Source organism: Momordica charantia (assembly GCF_013281855.1).
Source record: "Momordica charantia cultivar OHB3-1 chromosome 8 unlocalized genomic scaffold, Mcharantia_2.0 BLBB01000008.1, whole genome shotgun sequence".
Classification (NCBI taxonomy): Eukaryota; Viridiplantae; Streptophyta; class Magnoliopsida; order Cucurbitales; family Cucurbitaceae; genus Momordica; species Momordica charantia.
The window spans coordinates 26,471,826-26,491,083 of NW_028275166.1; the positions used below are offsets into that span (position 1 = coordinate 26,471,826).

Below are 19,258 nucleotides of genomic sequence, written 5' to 3' on the forward strand. Positions count from 1 at the left end.
AGTGGTGGAAGCCTCCCACTGGTAGCTCTCTCAAAATCAACACAGATTGCGTGCCAAAGTATCGCAACAGGCATTGGACTGGTTATTTGGGACCCAAGTGGTTCTCTAATCGCGACAAAATCAATTCGAACCCCTTCATTGATGTTAACGCTGCTCGCGGAAATTCGGGGATCCTTGAAGGTTTAAAGTTTGCCACTGCTATTCATTGCTCCCGTTTAGAAGTAGAATCAGACTCCCTGACGGCCATCCACTTGATTGGAGGAGAGATTCACACTATGGGAGACGAACTGAGTTGGTTGGAGGAGGTGAAATCCCTAGCCCTTTCCTTTGATTTCATTTCCTTCAACTATGCATCTCGAAGCTGCAACCACTCGACCCACAGTCTAGTAAAATGGAGTGTTTCTTCACCATCAGTCACGTGTGTTTGACAATCTTATTTCCCTAGTTGGCTCTTGGACTTCGTACAAAGGGATTTCCCTTCAATTGATGTCCTAGTGGCTTAATTTAATACCACTATTCCTTAAAAAAAAACCATTTTATTATATTAATGTTTGGAAAACATTTGGCTCAGTTAATGGAGAGATTTCTTCCTTACTATTAAATATTTGACAACTCATTGTCGTTTGTTTTTTTTATATTTTTCTCTCTTACTTGTCAAATATTTAATGGTGTTAAGGAGCAAAAATTTCCTTAACTTGAATCAAGTTGTTTCCTTAATGTTTTACCAATGCACGTTGTATACAATTTTGTGTATAATGTGGATGATAGACTCAACCCACACTTAGTCGGATGATTGGAGAAAGGCACCCATAAATCACACATGACATAGGCTATTCTTGTCAACGATTTTGATAGCTATATTAGTTTTAAAATTTGTTATTCAATTTATATTTCTTTAAAATATACATCGTTTTCTAGTTTGTTTTTTATATAGCATTATCCTTTAAATTAGCCCTTTTTATAATTTAGCCTGAAAAGACACCCCAAGCTGAAATTTTATCCACAAAAGAGAGAGAGAAAAAAAGAAAAAAGCAAAAAGAAAAAGACTGTACGTGACAAATAAAAGTCCCACTGAAATGACCTATACGTGGAGCTTTGAAAATCTTCATCTGCATGCCGCCGTCGTCTGTTCCAGCTTTCTGAGCTTATTAATCCGCCATTGATTTCTCCTCCACTTGCTTCTCCACTCTCGCCATGCTGACGGCCTCTCCGGAGTTTCATTTTGCGCGCATTTCCTCTTAAAAGTTTCGAGAAATGTCCCCGTGTTCTTCATTCAGTGTCGGCCAGTAATTGTTTCTTGGAGTGCTTCATAACATTTCCACGATTGTGCTATCGATTGCGAAAGAAGAGGAGAAGTTAATTACTTCTGCAAGTTTTTGTCTACTTTCTCTCGGCGAGGTTTGATTTGCAGGTATTGTGTTTATGATGGCAATACCAACAGCATTTTCAAGGCCGAATCACTATTTTGCTCGGCAATCGAACTCGCAATTTCCTACCTGTCGTCAAATTTACGGTCGGAACTTACAGTTCGGCAATGCCGTCGATTCGTGTCCATTATCCTTCAGGTCGGCGGCGGGCCGTGTATCTCGTGTTTACTGTTGTCAGGCGCAGAGCATAGCTTCCGATTCCAAACCTAATTCATCTGTTCGACGTCCGCCGTACATCCCCAATCGCATCTCTGACCCTTCCTATGTTCGCATTTTTGATACGACTCTCCGCGATGGCGAGCAGTCCCCAGGTGCGTCCCTCACCTCTAAAGAGAAGCTCGACATTGCTCGCCAGCTCGCCAAGCTCGGCGTCGACATAATCGAGGCTGGATTCCCAGCTGCTTCGAAGGAAGATTTTGAGGCTGTCAAGATCATTGCCAAAGAGGTCGGCAATGCCGTCGATCAGGACGGGTACGTGCCTGTAATTTGTGGCCTCTCAAGGTGCAATGAAAATGATATTCGAACTGCATGGGAGGCTGTGAAGTACGCTAAGAGACCGCGGCTTCATACGTTTATTGCAACCAGCGAAATTCATATGAAGCATAAGCTGAGAAAGACGAGGGAGCAAGTGATTGAGATTGCTCGAAGTATGGTGCGGTTTGCACGAAGTTTGGGTTGTGATGATGTTGAGTTCAGCCCGAGGATGCTGGCAGGTTTGATCTTGATCCTTTTGAAAATTTTAAATTTTGTTTCATCTAATTGATCCAAACGAAACAGTAAGCTGACTTTTTCAAAACCTAACTGATGTAGTTTTTTTTCTTTTTTGATTTGTAAAAGTTGGGGGTTTCAAAAGCTTGATTTGTATAATTTTGGTTTACATAGGCTAGTGTGGTTAGCAAACCTTTAGCTAGTTTGAGCCATTTTGTTGGGCTGGACCTAAGAAGCACGGATACGACACGGACACAGTGATATGTTATTTTTTAAAAATATAAGACACGGACACGGCAATGATACATTTATTAAAATATACCATGTTTTTAGGTGTATATATTTTTATACTGGAAGGAAATTTAAAGTCAACAAGCTTATAACGCAATGTTATGTTAAAAAAAAAATAGTATTATGCAGCTTACTCTCAAAATTTATTATTCTGTTTTATATTACTATTTATGTCTATTTCTTATGCTTAACAAGTGTTTGATATGTGCCTAACAAATGTAGAAACTATTTTCACTTTGTATCAACTAGTGTGTGACACACGTCTATTAAGCTAACAAGTGTCCAATAAGTGTCCAAATTGGGACATTGCTTAGACCCTATAGTTGTTATGTAACTTGTAGGTGACCTATTATAGATAGGTTGGAATCATGGTTTGAACCTGTAACCTAAGCCACTTTACTCTAATTAAATAAAATCCAATTAAAATAATTAAATAAAGTCCAATTAAAATTTTGGTAGAATGAAGGATACTAATAGAGTTCCCTTTATGCGTCCTTCCATTTGCTTAGACATTATGAAAGTCTAGTTTTTAATTAAAAAAAAAAAAGAAATTGCTTCAGACTTCTAACAGCCATCCCAAAAGAATTATGCTAAAAGAACAAATAATTGCCTATATATTTGATGTCCTATTTATCTGTTGCTCTTCATGAACGATATGTATCTTGTAAAATAATGAAGATAAAATATTTATTTTCTGACATTACAAATTTATATTTGCAACTTTTCAAATTTTCGTACATATAAATATTTCCCCTTTTCATTTTCTGGTGTCCTATCAGATCTGATAGGGAATTTCTTTATGAAATTCTGGGTGAGGTTATAAAGGCTGGGGCAACTACTCTCAACATACCAGATACTGTGGGTTATACCATGCCGGTTGAATTTGGGGCATTGATTGCTGATATAAAATCTAATACGCCTGGCATTGAAAATGTCATCATTTCAACACACTGCCAGAATGATCTTGGACTCGCAACTGCCAACACAGTAGCAGTAAGTAATGGCTTTTTCTTCCCTTTTAATCCTGTTCATTGAACTGGATGTTTGATTTGGGAACTACCCGAAGATAGTAGGTAAGTAAAAACGATTACAAATATCATACTATAACGCTAAGAAAGAAAAGGAAAAAAAAAAAAAGACGTGAAAACGATGAGGCTGCATTTGTTGGAAATACTTTATAGTTATGGTCATATTTTAAGGATTTATATGCTTAAAATTTTGCACCTTAAATTATGAAGAAGGGATAAGATATACATTTTCTGGCTTGATCTTGGTCCCTCAAAGTACAAAAGTTGTGGAGGACAAACTTCTTCAGCCGTTCCTGGAAATTTGGCGAATTGCTAAGGGATAATAGTGCGAACTATAATCACTCTTCCACCTATCTAAATGCTGTACGACTTCATCTATTGCCTTTTAAGTAAATTATGTTTGATTCCTCTCATCTTTTTTCAGGGAGCATGTTCAGGTGCAAGGCAAGTTGAGGTCACAATTAATGGCATTGGCGAGAGAGCTGGAAATGCTTCGCTGGAGGAGGCAAGTTATTTATTTAATTTAATTTATTTTTATTATTTCATTTATTCTGAAATAATAATGATATTAAATTACAAGTTCGTCCTTCAAGAAGGTTGTGTCTGATAACAAGTTTCTAAACTTTGATAAATGTCTAACAAGCTACTAAACTTTTAATTTTATATCTAATAGGTTCTTGAACTTTCATTTTTGTGTCTACACTGGCTTCTTTGACTATATTTTTCCACAATAATTTAGGACCAATTTTCATCCCATGACATAAAAACGTTATTTCAAAGCTTTCCTCTCCAAATACAAATTGGAAACAATAACTATAATTTGAAAATAGATACCACTAACAATATATGGTTAGCCATAGCTTCCTCTTGGAGCTCTTGCTCAGGGGAGTTTTGTTATTATTCCCCTAATGTTGCTCCATATTGGAGTGTTTTTTAAGCTCCTTTGGAGTTCTTGTACATTCTTTACATCGAGAAGAAATGTTTTGTCTCTTATCAATCTCTAAAGCACAATGTTGGCCTTGTTCTTTTCCTCCCTCCTCCAGCCCAACAATCTGCTACTTTCTTTTAATTTTTTTGGACAGGAAACAATTTTCATTGATGATATGAAATTATACAAAATGATCAAAACCTATCCAGTGAAGTCAAAAAAAACTTCTCCGGTTGGATATAAGAGAATTCAAGCTTTAGTTGCTAAAAGGAGAGATATTTTTACACCATGTTAGAGCCAAAAAAGAATAAAATCAATCAAGTGTTAAGTAGAATTTCCTTGTCCTTAAAAAGCCTAGAGGTTCTTTCTCTCTAAATGGACCAAATGTATGCTCTGTTAAGGTGTTGCCACATGATTACCTTTTGGTGCTTGAAGGGCTGGCTGGCGAAGGAAAATTGACTTGGTAAAATCGTCGCTCAGCCAAAAATGGATTAGAAATGCTTCCAAATCACTGTAGAGAAGGGACAATGAACAAAATACGAAATTGTGATTCAAACCAACTTTGCATAAGCAGCACCAAGTGGGAGAAATAGACCATTAGGGGCATCCGTTTGTCAAAAGTATTGAGGCAAGAGTGACTTAATTCCCAGATTAGGAACTTGACCTTATTTGGATACATGGCCTTCCAAATGGACCTTATCTTCCAAATGGATTTATTGCGGTTATCAGTGGAGGAAACCGAAAATGTTGGAAGGTTTTGAGTCAATGATTTTGCTGTGAAGCTGCCATGTTTCTTCAGGTTCCATAGCCATAAATTCACTCTATTTGATGGAGTAAAGGAGGACAGTAGGGCTGATAAAGTTGCCCATTCCGCAATTCCTCCTCTTTGGGATTTATTTGAAAAATCATAGTCCAAGACCTATGTGGCTGGAGCTCCCTTTCACGGAAGAAGAAATCTATAAAGTGGTTTGCTGTCTTGGCAATGATAAAGCCCCGGGGCTGGATGGTTTCACTTCTGAATTTTTCAAAAAATAATGGAACATTATCAAATCTGATATTATGACAATGTTCCAAGATTTTTTTAAAAATGGAATCATCAATGCTGCACTCAACAAGACCTATATTTGCCTCATCCCCAATGGAGAGACGCAAAAACAGTCCACGACTACGGATCCATCAGTCTCATACCCTGTGCATACAAAATATTAGCTCGTGCCCTCTCCGAAAGGCTTAAAAAGGTGTTATCCCACACCATCACCGACCATCAATCCATCTTTGTAGAAGGTAGACAGATCCTTGACTCTTCTCTCATTGCAAACAAAATTATTGATGATTGGACGGTGAGAAAAGAGGAAGGATGGTGTTTCAACCTAATCTTGGGAAGGCCTTTGATATGGTTGATTGGGACTTCCTGGATATGGTTCTACACTACAAAGGGTTTGGGGTGAAATGGAGGAAGTGGATACGAGCTTGCATTTCCACTACTAGCTTCTCCATTATCATCAATGGAAAACCAAGGGACAAACTCACAGCTACAAGAGGATTGAGACAAGGGGATCCACTGTCCCCTTCCCTTTTCATCATGATCACGGATGTCCTAAGCTGTCTGCTTCTTCATGGATAACATATAGGCTTCCTCACAGGTTTTGCTTTTAGATGTGGTTTGGTTAATATAAACCATCTTCTTTTTGCATATGACACTCTCCTTTTTTCTAAAAAGGACCCCACCATCATAAAAAATCTCCACAAAGTCATCAAGTTCTTTGAAGTTGCTTCGGGTCTCAACATAAATTACAAAAAAATCCAGTGTATATGGTGTCTCTACTAGCCCACAAATCACAGAGCAGATTGCGAAGGAATGGGGTTGTGCTTCAGGGAGTTGGCCAAGCACCTATTTGGGTCTACCTTTTAATAATCAACTTAGCAAATGGAACAACCTCTTTATCTCTAAAGGGGAAGACTCACCATCCTCCAGTCAGTCCTCACAAATTTACTAATCTACCACCTCTACCTTTTCAAACTATCTGGAAAAGCTGCCAAGCATATAAGCAAAATTTTCAGAGATTTCCTATGGGAAGGACCAAGTTTAAATGGCAAGCCACATCTTATAAATTGGACCTTCACAAAACTTCCACTACATGAAGGAGGTCTCGGTGTTGAGAACATCAAACAAAGGAACCGAGCCTTACTATCCAAATGGATTTGGAGATACATTACCGAGCCAAACCAATTGTGGAGGAAGCTCATCACGGCAAAATACACTGGTTCTTTCTCGATTACTTGGCCAACCATTCGCTCCAACTTTTATAAAGGGCCATGTACTGGAATCATACGACAAACCAGCATTATTAAGACTTATGCCACCAGCAGAATGGGGGAAAGAAGTCATCTCAACTTTTGGCATGACAGGTGGCTCACACAAGGAACCTTGGACAGCCACTTCCCGAACCTTTTTGTCATATCATCAAACAAAAAGGCCACAATTTCAGATTTATGGTTGAAAACTACATCCTCCTGGATTATAGTCTTCGAAGACCTCTTAAGGATGAGGAGTTTATAGATTGGTTGTGTCTCTCCCACATCCTAAATGAGATTACCCCCACATCCCTTGATGACCTATGGATTTGGCCCCTAAAAGCAAATAGATCCTTCTCCACCAAATCGACTTATCGAATCCTCACTACCAATAGCTCCCTCACGGCCTCCACCTTCTTCCCACGCATTTGGCAAGGAAAGTGCCCTAGAAAAGTAAAATTCTTCTGCTGGGAGCTTAGTCAGGGGGCGATAAACACCCATGATATGGGTCAGAGAAAGCTCCCACACTTTGCCCTCTCCCCTGATTGTTGTCGCTTATGTTATGGAGCACCAGAGACTCAGGGCCATCTTTTCATTCATGTGCATATGCTACCCGTTTTGAATTATCTCCTCACTGCTTTTGGGTGGAAGACAATTCTACACAACAAACCATCTACCTTCCTTGATCAATTATTGGCGGGACATCCATTCAAGAAGGGAAGAGCTACCCTTTGGGTTCAGTTTGTTCAGGCCTTTCTTTGGAGCTTATGGTTGGAGAGGAACAATAGGGTCTTTATTGAAAAAGCCCTTCCTTTTGATATCTTTTTTGATAGAGTTACTATTCTAGCACTTGGTTGGTGTAAATGTTTCTACCCCTTCAGTAGCTATTCTCTAAATGAACTTATTACAAGTTGGAAGACTTTCTTGTAATTGCCCATGTGGCTTTTTGTATATTTCATACCCTCAATGAAATATTTGTTTCATATAAAAAAAATACCTATTTGGCTCGTTCCATCAATTAGCAACTAATGCATTCGTTTTAATACTTAGAGAATGTAATAGTGGGAATTCCATCATTAGTGGTCTGTTCAATCCAGTGATCTGTCAAGAAACAAAGTAGTGCCACCATTTCCAACTTTGCAGCGAATATTTGAGAAGATGAGTTCTTACTGTTATTGATGGATTCCATGGTCCTTTTGTTGAATGAAGGGATATAGCATCATTCTTTAGGTTGAAATGCTCGGTTCCATATTTGGCAGTGATGGTCTTCCTCCATAGAGCTTCCTTTTCTATATAAAACCTCCTCCACTTTGCTAATAGGGCTTTGTTCCTTTGTTTAAGATCAATGATGCCTAAACCACATTCAGATAGTGTGGGGGTTTCACTAGGTTCCACTTGCGGAGATGAATGCAATCTTTTTCCTTATTGCCCGACCAAAAAAGCTTTCTATAGGTGTGCTCTTGGAGGCAGCAACTTTGGAAGGCATTTGGAAGAGTGATGAGAAATAAATAGGAAAGTTATCAAGGGTTGCTTGAATAAGAGTAAGCTTACCTTCTTTAGATACAACATAGGAGTGGTTCAAACTTTGTATTCTCAACTCCACTTTTTGAAGGAGGGGTTGCCAAGGAGGAAGGGCCTAAGTATGAGCTCAGCCAAGTGCTCACCTTACACCCAATCAAATTGGTGAGATGGGAAATGTGATCATCTTCACAGCATATCCCCAAAAACTCAGATTTGTGGTGGTTGACGTTAAGATCCGAGGCTTCTTCAAAGCGATTGATGCAAGAAAATAAATTTTGAATGTCTTTCTCCTCATGAGGAAAATAAAATGGTTCGTTAGCGAACTAGAGGTGGATGATTTGCAACCTTTCTTTACCCACATGGAAACCTAATGAAGTTATTTGATGCTGTAAGAGATAAGATTCTGCTTATTTTTTTTAGATAAGAAACTTATTTGTATTGATAAAAAAGGGGAACAAACTAGAGGCTGGGGTAGAGGAAACCCCACCAAAAAACTAAACAACCGCTTTCCAATTGTGCATAAACATGGAAAGGTTCAAAAGAATTTGCTATAATTGATACACCACCAAGAGACCGTGTGTTGTATGTCACAATCGCACCTTTTCAAAGCAGCTCGAACGATTGTGCGGCACTTGCTCTAGCTCAAACGAGCAAGTCAGCCGAGAAAAACTGTAAGTTGCGGGCAATCTCGGTCGTGGGTCTAGCCTCCGCTCACGTTTTACGAGAAAATTGGTTTTAGAAAACGTGAGAGAGAAAAACAGTTGAAAACATCTTTAAAACAAGCATTGTAGACATTGGATGCAAGAAAGCTTTGATTGGAAGAAAGTATACAACACTTGGTCGGGGGGAGGTTTGATGACTACTTGGTCCCCCCTAAGGTACATTATAAGGCATTTTTGGTGTGGCAGGTGTAGACGTCCTAAGTGGTGAGGAGTCACTCGGTGGCCTACAGGGCCTGTGTGAACTCCGATTGGCTTGAAATTTGGCGTGCTTACATATCTTACTATTGCACACCTAGTTCCAAAGCCGCTCGGCCAAATTCCACCTACAACCCCAAAAACCCGATACAAGAAAATTACACTAGAAAGCTTTAAAGACATGAAAGAAAAGCGAGTGGTGAGGATGGTTTGGACATGCGGCCATGGGTAACACACCCTGGACAAGCATGCCCACAACATTGTACATCCCTACAAAAAAAACCAAAAGCAGTGGACTTATCTTCAAACATGTGAGAATTTCTTCCAGCCAAATATTCCAAAGGAGAGCTCTTGAGGCGCACCTCCAAATAAATTTAGTCTTCTTAGGGAGAGTCCACCCAACAATCGAAATAGAGAGGAAGGGAATAAGAGGGTCTTCTTATTTAAGACCCCTTGTGGCACAAATTTTTCCTCGGGCCTTGCTATCTATAATGATGGGAAAATTTTAGAATCACATCCTTAACACCTTTGGATGGTCCACTGCCTTGCTAACTGATCCACCACTCCTTGAAGTTACTCTTGCAGGCCGCCCTTTTAGAAAGGAAAAGAAAATTCTATGGCAGCACTTCATTCAAGCTTTCTTTTGGATCATATGGAGAGAAAGAATTCAGCGCACCTTCAACGATAAATCTCTCTCATTCGACAGACTTTTTAAAGTTATAGTCTTTCTAGTTATTACATGGTGTAAATGCTCTCCATTGTTTCATCACTATAGTTGCACTTACCTTTTAGCCAACTGGAAGTGCTTCATGTAATCCCCTTTCTGGACTTTTGTAATTTCATACATCAATGAAATTGTTTCTTTCACAAAGAAAAAAAAGAAGAAGAAAAAAATCAGAAGAGATGACCCCTTGATCCATTGCCTTCAAGAATCCCTAAAGCCTTTTGCTTCCAAGTTGTAAAGACTAAGGTTGGAGAGAATCCAATATAATGTCTTCTCATTATTAAAGTCTATATATATAGACAAATATACAAAGTTGACCTAATTCTATAAGGAGAAGGTAAAGGACAAATTAATATTAATACAAGAATATAAAATATACTAATATCTATACTCTAACACTCCCCCTAAAGTTGGTGCATATATGTTAATCATGCCCAACTTGTTAGACAAATAATCTATTCGTGCTCCATTCAACTTGTGTTCTGTGATTTTTGATATCATTGGGATCACCTCAGAAGTTACGATTGATTTCTTCTCAGCCATAACAAACAAACGAACTTATTTGAACAAAACGACAGAACCAGACCAAACCACCCGAACCAAACAAAACAGATGAATCAAATTGCTGGAACCAAACCGAATTAGGTGTTTTCTGAACCCAAAAACCCTAAGTGCTACCCCACGAGAACCAGAGGGGCGAAGGCGACGGGTGGCGACGATGATTGGCGACGAGACGAAACCCATGAACAGCAATCGGAAAACAGCAGTGCTGGCGAATCAGCAAACGTCGACGGTCGGCGGCGGCGGCGGCGAGTTGTGTTGGATAGCAATGAACAAAACCCTAAGGCACAAAATCCTAATGGGCACAAAATCCTAATGGGCACAAAACCCTAATGGGCACAAAACCCTAATGGGCAGGGCACAAAAAGTTTAGAAGAAACCTAGAGCTCTGATACCATATAGAGACTAAGGTTGGAGAGAATCCAATGTAATGTATTCTCATTATTAAAGTCTATATCTATAGACAAATATACAAAGTTGACCTAATCCTATAAGGAGAAGGTAAAGGACAAATTAATATTAATACAATAATATAAAATATACTAATATCTATACTCTAATACAAGTCAAGCTTTATAACCACTCCATTTTTCTTTTTTCTAAAGCATTTGTCAATTATTTCATTGCCTATAAGGGATGTGTCTAGAATTTGCCTTCAGCAACAAAAGCTTATTGATATTCTATGATGATACTCGACAACACTTTTTTCAACCTTTGGATAGTACGCTTTTTTAACAATTGCAGCTTTCCAATCATTGTAGGCTATAACAAGTATTCCTTGTGGGTTTCTAAGGTTTCTATAGCTTTTTTCTGACCTTTGAGCTTCTCAATAAAACCACGTCCAAGCCATCCTCTAAGGGGGTTGTTTTTCCACCAGAAATTGTGGATACCAATTGTCAACATTATAGGATAATGGTCCGAGGTTGTACTCTCAAGCTTTTCTTAACCGATGCTTAAGATAATTTGGTGATGATGGACTCTAATAGAGGAAATGGTCAATGAGGATTAGTGTAGGCGAGTATCTGAAATCGGACCAAGTTACCCTTCCATCGGAAAGAGCTACATCTATGAGCCCGCCTGATTGATGAAGGTGTTGAACTTTCTCATAAACTTGGAGTGTCTTTTGCTTGAAGTATCTATTTTTGAATATTATAGGTAATAACTTATCAAAGTTGTTTTAACTTTGTTTTACTAGAGTTTTTCTTTTATTTTATTTCATGGACATATCTGAGGATAAATAGTCTATCCGTCATTCTACAATACTATTATTTCTTGTATGTAAAAGAGGATGAATATTAAATTTAGTGACAATAGTGTCAATTTTGTACAACTGTTCTTATCTAATTTTTTTTATACAACTGTTTTCCTTTATGAGTTAGATGTGACTGAATGCACGGTGCTGTTGAAGTGTTTTGAGAACATCTGTTTGCGCTGACATGTGTAGGTAGACTTCTTAAATGACATACATCTATTTTCTTCTTTTAAACCATATTTTTATATCTTCAGGTGGTAATGGCCTTACAATGTCGTGGAGAGCATGTGCTTGGAGGTCTTCATTCTGGAATTAACTCGAGACATATCTTTCTGACTAGCAAGATGGTAATTATTTTTCTTACAAAGAAAAGCTTTTTGAAACTCGAGTTAATTTTTAAAAGAAAAATTATTCTTGTCATCCTTTTTTTTTAAATATTTTTTTAATAAAAAAAACGTACAAAGTTAAACGTTCCATAGGGCAGGATATTTCCTGTTGCAAGTTGTTTGTGGCCCTAGGTTGAACTTGAAAGCTAGACAGTTTTGTTCTTGCTTCTAGCTCCTCTTTGAAAGACTTGGAAAGAGAAGAAGGGGCAAAGTTTTTGAGGATGGGAACTGGGAAGAGTGTTTCTTTCTTTTTTTTTTTGGGGGGGGGGGGGGGGGGGGGGGGGTGGGGTGAGAGGTTTAATGATCCAACGTCCAAAGTCCTATTTATTTTTTATTTTTTTCATGACTATTGTTTCTTTTTAAAATCTGTTAGTTAGAACCGTTTTTGGTTTTTTTTGTTGTGGTTTAGTGTACTTCAGATTTTGAATTAACGACAGATTGCTGGTTCTAGTTCTCTCTTCGCCTGCACTTTCAATTTTTCTATTCAAGTTTCAACATCCGTATTTCTTATTAATAAAAGGCTACTTACGGACAAACTTATTCCTTAGGTAGAAGAATATACTGGCTTGAATGTACAACCGCACAAGGCTATTGTTGGAGCTAATGCTTTTGCTCATGAAAGTGGCATCCACCAGGTTAGACTTGTTAGATCTTGATATGCTAGGTTTTGTTGTTCATGGCTAACTATTATGACGTGTTTTCATATTTATCTTTCAAAATCCAGCGTGATGTGAAAGCTTCCAAATATACTCTCATAGCTGACTATGTCAAGGTTCTAGCATCAGTGTTTATTGCTTTAAACACATTTAAAGAAAACAGTTCGCCATTTTTTCCTTTAATTCAACTCTACCCTGTGAGTTAATTGAAAAAAATTTCTTTTTTTAGATTGTCAAATTCAAGAAACAGAGGTACAGAAGGACAGTAAGGGAAGATGATTCTTTCCCTATGAGGTGATGGAGATTACATTGGATTCTCCTCAATTCGGGAGAACGATGAGAGAGTGTGAAACACCTTCTAAAGCACTCCAAGAGAAAGGAAGAAAACAGTGTCTTCCTATATAGTGTTAAAATTTCTATCCAATCTGTAAGAAAATTTTCCAATTCCTTTCAAGCTGAGCGCTCTATATACTTGTAGTCTTTTGCTTGAAAGGGTGGCATAGCACTTAAGACCGATCCTCTTCATCCAAAGCCTAGTTGAATACAAGATGCAGCTGGTTGTATCTTGTAGTTTCATCCTGGCCTCCATTATTCTTGTACTTGAGTCATCAGGTGACAGGTATTTTTGGGGCCATAGAATGTATTTAATTGTTCATAAAGAACCAGTTGTTCATTACTAATTACTGTCCGAGGAGTTACATGATTGTTATAGAGCAGCTACGTTCTCTTATAAAAATGGAGGACTCTTTTAACTATTTTGATGCATAGTCTTGCCGTAAAGTTCATAATGAAAATATTGATTGGCTCTTGTTCTATGTTTTTAATAATTATTACTATTTTTGTTTGAGCCATGTGGGTGACTGTTTATCCTGTTTTGTTACGCTCAAATTGTATCTTAAATATTGCTTTTGTTACACAGGATGGGATGCTTAAGCACAAAGGTACTTATGAAATCATATCCCCTGAAGACATTGGCTACGAACGATCCAATGATGCTGGTATTGTTCTAGGAAAACTTAGGTATTCCATGTTGCTTTATGGAAAATGACAATAGTGCTTTTATCTTGACAAAATCTCCCTACCTACCTCCCCTGCCTCCCCTTTCCCATCTCTCTATGTGTGTGTAAGCATGTCTGTGCCTGGTTAGAAGAAGAAGTATTTAGAGCATGTCTGTGCCTGGTTAGAAGAAGTAGTATTTAGTGCAGTTGTTCGCTGGGATTTATTTTGAGGCTATTTCGGGGGTTGTTTATTAGGGGCTCCGCATGAGGGCCAAAAAAAGGTGGGGGGAGTGAACAGCAGCAGACCATATGAAAATTAGAAAAAAGTATGTGAAAAATATAATATCGGGGCTTTACCTAAGAGATTGTTTAAAAATACTATGCAGCAACTTTTTTCCTTTTATAATAAAGAAGGGAACAATTGAAAATACCCAAAAAATCGTGCTGTGTACCTTACTGAGTTCACCTTGCCTCAGAGGAGGCAAGCCCCCTAAGGGCGGGTGCCTTGCAGCTGCTAATTATGCCTTTTAAGGTTTGGTATTGTCACTTTATATATGTACGGACATACACGTTCCTTTCTTCTCTCCTAGCTTTTTAAGTGTATATATTTTGGTTTGGTACCTTAAATAGTTTAGCATCTATGATTTATTTAATAATTAATATTTTAGTGTGTATATAAAAATTATTTTCACCCTTCTCTTAAGAAAGGTTTCATTAAAATATTGAGTGTGTTTCAGTGACATTCCAAGTGTCTGAGGTGTAAATTTCGGACAGTTTTCAAAATAGAATTTTTGTGCTTTCTGGAGGGCAAGTACCTCAACTAAAAGGATTAGAATCTAGTAGGCTGGGGACCATGATCAAAGGAAAACGTAGCAAGAGGCCAGCACTGCGAAAACTTTCTCTACCCATTCTATTTCTTGTTTTTCTCTTTCACTCTTCGGGAGTTTGTATCTTTGAACAATTTTTGTTTCTTTTCATATATCAATGAAAAGTTCGTATCTTGTTAAAAAAAAAAGTCCATTAACACAGAAATCCTGCAACAGAGTAGTCGTTCCTTGAGATTCTTTCAAGCTTGCAATAGGTTACCTTCTCTTCTTTCTTCTCAGTATACTATTCTTGTAGCATCTAATGGAACTTCAATTGAGTTATCTTTTGCTCTTCTTTGCTGTCCTGAATATAACTTTTTTTTTTTTTTTTTATCTCATTGAAACCCTTAAATATCATCTCTCATCTCCTTTCATACAACAAATTAATCATCTATTGAAGTAACTTATTATATTTAGTTTCTGGCAGAATTCCTGGGCATTCAAACTATCTACTATGAGTTTCTATTTATATGGCTGAGGTTCTAAGGATAATATGGTATTTTTCATCCTTTGCGTTGAAAACATCACACAACTCTTGCTTTTACAGTGTAGAGATTAAGGTTGGAGAGAATCCAATGTAATGTATTCTCATTATTAAAGTCTATATATATAGACAAATATACAAGGTTGACCTAATCCTATAAGGAGAAGGTAAAAGACAAATTAATATTAATACAAGAATATAAAATATACTAATATATACTCTAACACTCCCCCTCAAGTTGGTGCATATATATTAATCATGCGCAACTTGTTAGACAAATAATCTATTCGTGCTCCATTCAACTTGTGTTCTGTGATTTTTGATATCATTGGGATCACCTCAGAAGTTACGATTGATTTCTTCTCAGCCATAACAAACAAACGAACTTATTTGAACAAAACGACAAAACCAGACCAAACCACCCGAACCAAACAAAACATATGAATCAAACGGTTGAACCAAACCGGATTAGGTGGTTTCTGAAACCAGAAACCCCAAGTGCTACCCCACGAACAACCAGAGGGGCAAAGTCGACGGGTGGCGACTAGCGGTGACGAAAGCACACGGCGACGGCGATTGGTGGCGAGACGAAACCTACGTTCAGCAATCGGAAAACAGCAGTGCTGGCAAATCAGCAAACTGCGGTCGGCGGCGGCAGCGGCGGTCGGCGGTAGTAGTGAGTTGAGTTGGATAGCAATGAAAAACAAAAACCCTAAGGGACAAAATCCTAATGGGCATCAAAACCCTAATGGGCACAAAACCTTAATGGGCAAGAAACTTAGAGCTCTGATACCATGTAGAGACTAAATTTGGAGAGAATCCAATGTAATGTATTCTTATTATTAAAGTCTATATATATAGACAAATATACAAGGTTGACTTAATCCTATAAGGAGAAGGCAAAGGACAAATTAATATTAATACAAGAATATAAAATATACTAATATATAGTATATACTCTAACATACAGATATACTGTTCAAGAGAATCCTAGTATGCCATAGAGGTAGAACCTTTCTGCAGCACTTGAAACACCTCTTTGTTGAGATTCCTTTAGTACACGAAGAGGATCATAGTAACATTGGTAGTATGTTTAATTGCTTAAGAACATAGAAGAGGAGATTGAAGAAGGTATCTTGCAAGAACATGCATAATTTGTAAGGCATTTTCATAAATTCAAGGTCAGATCAATTTTAAGAATATTTGAATACAAATGGAAAAACCGGCCCCTTTTAGCTGTAAAATATCGTATAGTTTGGTACAATGATGCAGCTGTACCTAGGGAGCTGAAGTATATCTGGGACAGGAGGGATGAGGAATATCTGTAGCCATTCTATTGTGGCGTTGAAACTTTAAATTATTTTGTTACAACATCAACAGGATTGACTTCCTTTTGTTTATAATTTCACCCCTTGTATCTGGTCCGAAGTATGCCACCTGCTAACATGGTTCATTTTGACAATTTTTACAGTGGACGCCATGCCCTTAAAAGTCGACTTCAAGAGGTAAATTGGGATCTTCAAGCTCAATGGTTGTGTAATCTTTCTGTATTATGTCTTCCTTTCTGATAATATGTTTACGTTATATCCCATTTTTTCAGCTTGGTTATGAGCTTGACAATGAGAATCTTGACAACATATTCTGGCGTTTCAAAGAAGTAGCTGAACAAAAGAAGGTAACTTGAAATTTTGTCCCTCTCTGTTTTCTGAGCGAATTCCCTCCTCTGCCTCCTGCACGTATCTGTAAATACAAAAAAGGATTCTACTTTGGGTGCGATCATACCGGTGCATGATCCCATCAGAACTCTGTAGTTAAGTCTGCTTGGGCGAGAGTAGTACTAAATTGAGTGGCTACTTAGAAAGCTTTCACGTTGCACCCCTTTCAAACTTATTAAAAAAAAAAAAGAAGAAGCTCGTACTTCAACCTATTTCAAGAACATAAATTACCATTCATCAGGAAAGTTTTTTCATATAATTTCTTGCCTTTTTCCCTAATTTTCAGATATTTAGATCTACATTATTTTGCTCTAATTTATATGACATTCCAGAGAGTAACAGATGCTGATCTTCGAGCATTGGTATCTGATGAAGTTTTTCAACCAAGTGTTGTCTGGAAGCTGCTAGATTTGCAGGTTTAAATTCTGTTATAGATCATTATATTTGGGAAGTTGTTTGGACCTACTTTTAAATACACATATAGCATCATTTGACAATACCTCAAATGCAGGTCACCTGTGGAACTCTTGGTCTTTCTACGGCTACCGTGAAACTCCTCGATGCTGACGGGAAAGAGCATATTAATTGTGCTGTTGGAACGGGGCCTGTAGATTCAGCTTACAAGGCTGTAGATGGCATTGTGAAGGTTTGTATAGGAGAAACTGCTAGCAAACTTTTTATATTTTCCATTTACATCTGGAATACACTTACAGGAAGATTTCCTGGTAAAGTCAAACTAGGATATCTTAGATAATTTGTTTTATGTTATTCTTGGCTTCCGTCTAAGAAGTCCCTGAATTTTAGAAGTGTCTAATAAATAGGTTATAACATAAAAGTCCTCGTGATCGATAAACCAGGCTTTCACATCCTTTGCATGTGTATCTAGTTCTGGGGTATTACTGAATGATTAACTATGATGTTGTCTTCTTGCCATAAATTTCTTGCTGGTGGTCCAGTGTGTCTTCCTTGAGTGAATCAGACGGTACAAGAGTTATCATTTTTTTTTAATGCAGGAACCAGTTACACTTCTCGAGTATTCGATGAACGCTGTCACTGAAGGCATTGATGCAATTGCCACGACCCGTGTTGTAATAAGAGGGGAAAACAGTTACACATCAACTAATGCAATGACAGGAGAAGCAGTTCAACGAACATTTAGGTAAACTAGCTACAGGATAATGTGATACCTGCTTATTTTCTTTTAAAGGGAAAATTGCAAAATCCACCCCAAGATTTTAGGAGTTGTTACAATTGCACTTTTGCACCATCAGTTGATCGGTTACCCACTAAACTTATGAAATTGTTCGAATTAAACCCTTAAATATTACAAAATGCACAAACCACCCTTAAACCCTTAAAACTACAAAGATTGTTACCAACCCCTAGTTGATGGGTGAGTTTTGCAATTTTTCCTTTTTTAAAATACAATCAATCAAGTATTCTTGTTTGAAGTATTATTCCCTCTGCGATATTACATCTAAACGTCATTAATATTCAACTCGAAAAGATTTGGGATGGAGAATTATCAAATGCTATATCAATCAATCCATATCAAGAACTTCAAAGATGAATCGGGGCTGAATTACGTACGTCTAGCAAGCTATAGCATATCGATAAATGTATGTCTAGTGATCTGTTTTTTATTGTTGCAGTGGTATCGGGGCAGGCATGGACATAGTTGAATCAAGTGTCAAGGCCTACATTGGTGCACTAAACAAGATGCTTGGTTTTCAAGGAGTTGACATTAAGGTGACTGAAAAAAGAACATTGTCTGCATAAAAAATATTGATTTGAGCAGGAAGAATGATGATGGTGGCAATCTTGCATAAAAGCTTCCAGAATTTTGCTCATGAAATTTTCGACCGAGTAAGTTTCGGGATCTTATATCGTTTGTAATTTAGTTGTTTGCGTGTTCTTTGAAACCTTTTCAGAAGTACCTGCTTTAATGTTGTAGTTTGTAAACAGTGAACTGGCTTTAATTATCATTTTATGAATGAACCCTTTTCAGAAGTACCTGCTTGAATGTAAGTCATCTATCAAATGATAACATTTTGATATTTTTTTTATATGCATTCAAAACTTAAAGTTTGTTTTAGTTATTTTTACTGTTGGTTTTGAAATGCTGTTCTCTATCAGGCATTGACCACTGAACCAGCCCAATTGGTGAAACCTAATGTCTTTGTTATTTTATCGTAGCTATATATACAATTTGCTTGTTCATGTGAAGTGGACTCGAACATCCAACCTTTTGGTTAAAGATATATGTCTTAACTATAGTTGAATTATGATCAGGTTGGTAATTTTGAACTTATTTCTTGCCAAATTTTTTTTACTTCATTAAAACATGATTTGGTGGCATCACGAAATCTTGTATTAATTGAATGTCCAACTATATGTTTTACTTTTACTCTGTTTTTTTAGTTATATCTAATTGTTTATAAAATTTAAATTGAGGTATTTATTTTGTACTTTACTATAATTTAGTCTTTATAGTTTTAAAA

General features: G+C 37.4%; 1 protein-coding gene and 1 pseudogene across 1 annotated transcript; both read left to right on the top strand.

Moving 5' to 3' along the window:
• The first annotated feature begins 1,003 nt into the window (after positions 1-1,003).
• Positions 1,004-2,190, top strand: LOC111013232 (2-isopropylmalate synthase 2, chloroplastic pseudogene; annotated as a pseudogene).
• LOC111013233 (2-isopropylmalate synthase 2, chloroplastic) lies at positions 2,001-18,856 on the top strand. Its single transcript, XM_088127949.1, has 12 exons — positions 2,001-2,140; positions 3,206-3,419; positions 3,879-3,959; positions 11,907-11,999; positions 12,587-12,673; positions 13,614-13,714; positions 16,514-16,547; positions 16,643-16,717; positions 17,090-17,173; positions 17,269-17,403; positions 17,771-17,916; positions 18,410-18,856. The coding sequence occupies exons 2-12, from the start codon at positions 3,297-3,299 to the stop codon at positions 18,534-18,536; spliced, it is 1,086 nt and encodes a 361-aa protein (XP_087984075.1). The 5' UTR covers positions 2,001-2,140; positions 3,206-3,296; the 3' UTR covers positions 18,537-18,856.
• Positions 18,857-19,258: the final 402 nt, after the last annotated feature.